This window comes from Salmo salar, chromosome 01 (assembly GCF_965601325.2).
Source record: "Salmo salar chromosome 01, fSalSal1, whole genome shotgun sequence".
NCBI classification, from domain to species: domain Eukaryota; kingdom Metazoa; phylum Chordata; class Actinopteri; order Salmoniformes; family Salmonidae; genus Salmo; species Salmo salar.
In genome coordinates this window covers 13,412,783-13,420,478 of record NC_138291.1, presented here as the reverse complement: position 1 = coordinate 13,420,478, position 7,696 = coordinate 13,412,783, and the positions used below count along the sequence as shown (strand labels likewise).

General features: G+C 43.6%; 1 protein-coding gene across 1 annotated transcript; it reads left to right on the top strand.

Moving 5' to 3' along the window:
* The first annotated feature begins 794 nt into the window (after window positions 1-794).
* On the top strand, window positions 795-3,877 carry htr1d (5-hydroxytryptamine (serotonin) receptor 1D, G protein-coupled). Its single transcript, XM_014127976.3, has one exon. It carries the CDS (start codon window positions 1,765-1,767, stop codon window positions 2,923-2,925), a length of 1,161 nt encoding a protein of 386 aa, XP_013983451.1. The 5' UTR covers window positions 795-1,764; the 3' UTR covers window positions 2,926-3,877.
* Window positions 3,878-7,696: the final 3,819 nt, after the last annotated feature.

Genomic DNA, 7,696 nt, shown 5'->3' with positions numbered 1-7,696 from the left:
TGTTTAGCCTTGTGCCTTGCCAGACTGTTTTGTTGATCGTTCGTTCTTTTGTTATTTTGGTGTTCATTTTGAATTTATTAAACGTCAAGATGAGCATACACATACCTGCTGCGTTTTGGTCTCATCACTACGACAACTGTGACAGTGTGCCAATAATTACGTTTTGCAATTGTAAGGTACTGCGGGCAGGTGTACTGAGAGTAGTCAGATATTTGCTGCTCCTCCCCCTTAATAACTTATTTTCTTATAACTGGCAGTTGTGGACTTGGCTGGCACATTACCATTACATTAGGTACGGTGCCTGTGATGCCACAGTATTGAGCAGAGCGTTCATCGTTGTGCCGTAGGCGGTATACTGCTGTATAGGTGTAGTGCGTTCCATGTATCCTATCATGTATACCATAACCTGTCCCCAGCCTGTGCCTGTAAGAGCAATCAGTGGTTCTTTTGAAACAATAATCAGAAAGGTGCTACAGGTCCATAAATTTGCAATTTATTATGATATAGGCATATACGAGATGCCCTTCACATTACAGCCCCACTCCTAAGATTGTATTATCAATCTTGCATGGATGCAATGGCTGAAAATTAGGGTATAGGGATGTAGGTGGTAGAAATATGTCTGATAGCATGAGATTGCAGCGATGTCGAGGTCACGTATTGTTAATTCTTACGTGTATCACTGCATGTAGGATACTTTACATAGGTGGGATTGTTGACGGTTTGAAATGGTGACTCGTATGTATTTCTAATGCACACAATTTCTGTCTCTCTCTTTCCATTTCTTAGGTTGTCATGCTGTAATAGAAGCCTGGAATAAGCTGTGCAGTACTATTCCCCTCTGGACCTCAAACCTGAATGCTTAACTGACCAACAAAGCTTTGACAGGAAAAAAGTTAACACACACCGGAAATCAATACAGCACATGCTGTGCTTTGTCTCACTGGGAGTCTAAAAACGCCTTGGCCTTTATCACATTGAGTTGCGAATTTCTAAGGCAGAGACAAAAACATATGGCATGAAGAAGTGATATTGACTTGTTGTCCATGACTGGACCGGTTGAAAAGGACTCCCCACCTGATGTGGATCATGTTAACATTCTAGCTCACTCTCAACATCAACACGACTGGACCGCCCAGGCTTTGACTCTGAAACCAAATTAAATAACCCCTGGTTCAGCTTTAAACTAGTACAGAGCGAGCCAACCCTGTGTATTACTATAATCTCTGAGTGTGGACTCACTGAGGGTTATTGAAGAGAATGAGACCATGAAAGCAGCAGTTGATAGGGAGTCGTGGTCTGGGGTGTTGTGCTCGGCCTGGCTGGAGTGGAGATAAGAGCTTGGGCGAGCGAGAAAGCAGAGGTTTGATGAGACCAGAGCAGAATACAAATCAGCGTCTGCCGTCCCTCCGCCGGACTTCAGCGTCAAACCAATATTAGTGTGTCTACTGAAATAATAACGCCAACAGTTGTGCATTGAAAGGTACGAGTATAACCAAAATCTCTAATATGAAACTAAATAGCAGTCATCACTTTTGAGATGATCAAAACAGAGCTAAACAAATAACCCAGTGTGTCTTCAAAACTCAAATAAGGGATAAAGGATCCATCACGTCCCATGGATACGTGTGACAACCAACAGTGACATCCATCGATGCAGCCCTCTTTACCATGCGGAGAAGACAAAGTGAAGCGTAGGCTCTGATCGATTGAGGTGATGTGGCTCATCTAGACCTGGAACAAAGGGTTACAGGGGACGGCGAGATGGATCAGGATAATAGTTCCGTTGATTCAATCTTCACCAATGCCACAGAGAGCCCTGAACATTCAGAGGCACACTGGGACGAGGCCATTCTCCTAGGCCTGCAGATCTTCCTGTCGGCCATCCTGGCCATCATCACCCTGGCCACCGTACTGTCCAACGCCTTTGTTATCGCCACCATCTTTCTGACCCGGAAGCTGCACACGCCAGCCAATTTTCTGATCGGCTCGCTGGCCGTGACAGACCTGCTGGTGTCCATCCTGGTCATGCCTATCAGCATCGTGTACACGGTGAGTAAGACCTGGTCCCTGGGGCAGATCGTCTGCGACATCTGGCTGTCATCAGACATCACCTTTTGCACCGCCTCCATCCTGCACCTGTGTGTCATCGCGCTGGACCGCTACTGGGCCATCACTGATGCCCTGGAGTACTCCAAGCGCCGGACGATGCGTCGAGCGGGCCTGATGATAGCGGTAGTGTGGGTGATCTCCATCTCTATCTCCATACCGCCGCTCTTCTGGAGGCAGGCCAAGGTCAACGAGGAAGTGATGGAGTGCCTGGTAAACACGGACCAGATCTCCTACACGCTCTACTCCACCTTTGGGGCCTTCTACGTGCCCACCGTGCTGCTGATCATCCTCTATGGCCGGATCTATGTGGCCGCCCGCTCGCGCATCTTCAAGACTCCAGTGTCGTCCGGCAAGCGTTTCACCACGGCCCATCTCATCCAGACGTCAGCCGGTTCCTCCCTCTGCTCCATCAACTCTTCCGCCTCCAACCAGGAGAGCCACCTGCAACCCGGAGGGGGAACCAGCGGAGGTGGAGGAGGAGCCAGAGGTGGGTCGCCTCTCTTCAATAGCGTGAAGGTGAAGCTGGCAGACAGCGTGCTGGAGAGGAAGCGCCTGTGTGCCGCCCGGGAGAAGAAGGCCACCAAGACGCTGGGCATCATCCTGGGAGCCTTCATCGTGTGCTGGCTGCCTTTCTTTGTGGGTACCCTGGTACTGGCCATCTGCAAAGAATGCTGGTTCCACCCAGTGCTCTTCGACGTGTTCACCTGGCTTGGCTACCTGAACTCGCTCATCAATCCCGTCATCTACACCGCCTTCAATGACGAGTTCAAACTGGCCTTCCACAAACTCATCAAGTTCAAGAGATGCTACTGAGGGAATGTGAGGCTTGAACATTCAAATTTAAATCCATAAGCTATTCTCTCGCCTTACTCAGTAAATACCGGTATGATAATGAAACACTGTACTGTTTCATTAGTTCATGTTGTAAACACACATGCTCATTGTGTTTGGTCTCTGTACATTTTTCTGTACATTGGAACTTCATTGACCGGCTTATGAGGTGCCACAGCTCTTTCAGATATTTCCTTAATACAGATGTATGTATGCATGCATTTCTAAAAGAAGAGAGAGTAAAACATATTCAGACTACAAAAGTCATCATAAATGAGGGTTTGGGTTGGGATATTACAGACCCCAAAAGAACAGACTTATCATAGATTGAGACAAATGAATGAGACTACGCAGTATGAGACTGGGATCTCCTTTGGATGGTAGACATGAGGGGATTGATCCATGGATTATAACTGAGAAGCTGATTATAAACCCCCATCGTACTGGAAAAGCCATAGCATGTTGTCACAGAAATGTCACATTACAGAGGCTCATCATCCATAACACGTCTGTGGTACAGTACAATAGAGAAATATATAAAGATGAAGTCTTACGCTCTCTATGTGAATGCGTTTGTTTCTGTGTGGAAGTGGGGTCACCTTGCTCTAGCTGTGAGGGTGTGTGCGTGTGGGGGGGTTCTGTATTGTGTGTGTCAAGAACTGCAGCGCTGCTGGGTTTTTCATGCTCAACAGTTTCCTGTGTGTAACAAGAATAGTCCACCACCCAAAGGACATCCAGACAACTTGACACAACTGTGGGAAACATTGGAGTCAACATGTGCCAGCATCCCTGTGGAATGCCTTGCAGATTCCATGCCCCAACGAATTGAGGCTGTTCGGAAGGCAATAGGGTGTTCCTAATGTTTTGTACACTCAGTTTTATAAAAAAATGTATACCCTATCTTTGAGAACTAACAATATAACTAACAAAAGCGAGACAGTCACGGAGAATAAAACATTCCCAAAACCAGTCATTCAGTACACATGCCCATTGATTTAGTTATAATGTTTGAGCAGAGGAACACCGCATTTGCCATGACAAAATGCATAGAATTGAGATAAATTAGGTCCAAGATGGTCTCTCAGCTCCATGCAAAACTGTGTAGAACTCCTGGAAAATATCTTCAAAACTGCAATATTTTCTCTCAGCTCAATGGAAAAATTGCCGAAAACTGCTTTACAACTGCAAAATTGTCTCTCTCCAACTGTGGGAAGGTCAAGATTATGAAACGGTCTACAAAATCTATTAATTTTAAAATGTTGATTACTTCTACTTGCCATTATCAACTGACCTGATGATAAGACGTGACAAATTTTCTTTTGCTAAGATATGATGGGGGAGTCCCTGGGCAAGAAATGTTTTTTTTTTTTAAACCTACTCTAAGAGTCTGACTTCTCTGTGTAGGACACAGCATTTACCTTCGGATTGAACCTAAAAATGAATTATGGCCTCTTCCCTGTCAACATATTCATCTGCATGAGCTACTGTGAAGTTGTCATAATGAATAATTGATTCAACATGCAGACTGTCTAGAACACATTTGTCAAATGCCTTACTGAAGAGGATTACAAATATGACATAGGATTGTTTCCATTGAGGCTTGGTCATGTGTACAGCTACTGTTTCTGTGATGTTAAAAACATCAGTGAGGGAAAGAGTTGATCATCATTCCTCCAATTTGTCTCCTACAAAAAAAATAGGCCTAAGCTATTCAAATATTTAACTGTCTTTCCCCATAAGAGAAAATGGTACTACTAGCATAGTACATGGGGTAACTGATGACAGCTGCAGTGAAGTGACCTTTGCCAGCCTTGCCGTATCTTTCACATCTCTTCCTGACACCCTGGTTTGTGTTTATTAAGACTGAAACTTGCCATGCCCGTAAACAACTCTGTCAGAGTCATGACATGCTAAAGTGGGGTGGAAAAGGTCAGAAACAAGGTGATAAAGCAGACCGTGTCAGAAAGTTAAAATCATACTGAGAGGTGTCACATAGAGAGTGGAATTCACTCTTATTTGTCAAGTGGCAAAATGTGCGTTTAGATTGTGAGTGAGAAAGAAAACCCTAGAAGCTCAGTTGTTAGAGAATGGTGCTTGCAACACCAGGGTTGTGGGTTCAATTCCAATGGTGGACCGGTACAAAAATGTATGCATCTGCTAAATGTATGCATCTGCTAAATGACAAAAATGTAAATGTAAAACTGTGCTGCAAATGGTATGGTGACACAATATTATGTGTTTCTAACTTTGCTGTCAGAATCTCTGTGTGCTCATTTCAGGAAAGTACGTGGTGTGCAGATATGTTTTTTGGAAGCACCTTTAGATAAAGCACTTTAGCTGCTACAGCCCTGCACACGCATCAGAGCAGAGACTACTGTAGTCAGACCTAATGCACCTCCATCTATGCCTGCCATCAATTCTTCATGCTTTCCCGCCAAGTTTCTTTCCAAAAAAATGTACCTTGCTTCATGATACCAATGTGCTTCTTATATGGTTTGACCACGAGTGTCACAAGTGTCAAAAGGGGATACTCAGACCATCATGATTGACCAAGACCCAACCATGAGGAAGACTGGACCAGATGTGGGTAACCACTTACTGACAATTTATTATTGTTTATGTTGGCGAATGACACAACTGCTACATGTCTGGCTTTTTATGTTGACCTGCTATAAAAAATAAAAAAATTAAGTAAATTGATGGAATTAAACCTGCCAACAGCAAAACTACAAAGCCAATAAACCAATTGTATATTGATTAGTATAAAATAATGATTTACCAAGGTAATTCTCTGACCTTGAGAGGGTCACACTAATTGTGTTGTTCGAGTTCAGTTAGAACAGCCGCTTGATTACCTCCTTGCAGCCCAGAGCTAAATGAAGGTTGCTGCAGGATGTCAAGGTGGTTCACGTGTCTCAGAGTGAAGACAAACGAATGAAACTCAATCACAAAACCCACAGCATTATACATGCCCTGATTAGCTGTCCAGCAATTGATTTCCCCCTCCGGCAATCACAAGGGGTTCCAAACCTGTCCCAGTTAATTAAAGGGGAAATGGAAAGATAACTAAAGAAGGCCAAATAAGTTGCCACCTTCTATTCTGAAACGAGGGTGATGGTTTCGAATAGTATTAGCGCTTCTCTGACATAAAACCAAAAGCTCCCTGGGTGGAGAATGGAGGATGCCACTTCATGCCTCGTGTTAACAGACTGCGAGGTGGGAGAGGGGAAAAGCCTGACAGCCCCACAAACAAACAAAATTAGCCTCAAGAGAAAGTTTGGTCTGGACTATCTCAGCTCATATGAATAGCATTGTCTTAAAGCAACTTAAATATCCTATAAAGAAGATATCTCAAACATGCATGTCACAAATGCCATGAATGAGAGAGAAAATGAGAAAATCTGTTTCTTGTCTTTTTAACGTGAATTACTGGATATGCCATTCTTAATGTTATAGATTAATTTGAGTCTATAAATGTCAGAATAGTTTAAATGACATACATAATTCACTCTTCATGGGAAACATCATATCAACATCATAGTTCATATCATATCCATCTTTAAGGAAACTGGAGAGAGACTTATGCTAGGTGATACGTTACATACGTCACATTCCCAATGCCTTTCCATGGGTTTATCAGTAATGTGGATGATATGTCAAAGAAAATCAAAAACAAGAGTGAAGAAAAGGTTAGGGGAGCTCAAAGACACAGTGGAACTACTAGAACAGACCTGCAACAATAACTGCCTGTGTGAACAATGTTCATGAAATGTTTCAGTGGCATTCATAGCCGCGGGAAGAGGTTTGGGTGTAGAGGTGCTTTGATTTTTTTCTCTGACGGGTGGGTGGTGGGCTGAGAATTTTTTCCCCAACCTACAGATGGCTATATCGGTCAGCTAATACAAGACTAATAAAGGCCCAGTTCACTATTTTTGTTAAGAAATTTTTTTTTCTCTAAAGAACAATATGTTTTTTTAATTAATATTTCATTTTTTTATGATGCTTTTTTGGGGGATTCTGCAGCACCCTCAGCACCCCTACTTCACGCAGCTAGGGTGGCATTGTACCGAATGTTTCTCAATAGTTTCTCAAGAAGAAGATGGCGCTGGAGTAGATGGCTGCCGTTTTCTGGGCTCTTAACCAACCCAGCTATTTTGTTTGTTTTTTTCGCATTGTTTGAAGCTTATTTTGTACATAATGTTGCTGCAACCGTCTCTTATGACCGAAAAGAGCTTCTGGAAATCAGAACAGTGACTACTCACCTTGAATTGGACAAAGATTTTCTCTTTAATGCGTCAGACGTTAGGGATTTACTCCAGACACCCAAACAGGCCCTCATCCCAGTCATTCACAGGAGAAAGAGGTGGAAAAGATTTTGCAGAAGGAGATCGAGGTGCCTTGTGAGGATCGTAGCTGTCCACATACCACCATAGAACGATGCTGGCACTAAGAACGCGCTCAATGAGCTGTATACCGCCATAAGCAAACAGGAAAGCGCACATCCAGAGGCGGCGCTCCTAGTGTCCGAGGACTTTAATGCAGGGAAACTTAAATCCATTTTACCTCATTTCTACCAGCAGCAAGTTTAATGTCCAACCAGAAGAAAAAAAACTCTAGACCACCTTTACTCCACCTTTACAAAACTCTCCCTCGCACTCCATTTGGCAAAGTTGGCCATAATTCTATCCTCCTGATTTCTTCTTACAAGCAAAAACTAAATCAGGACGCACCAGTGACTCGGTCAATAGAAAAG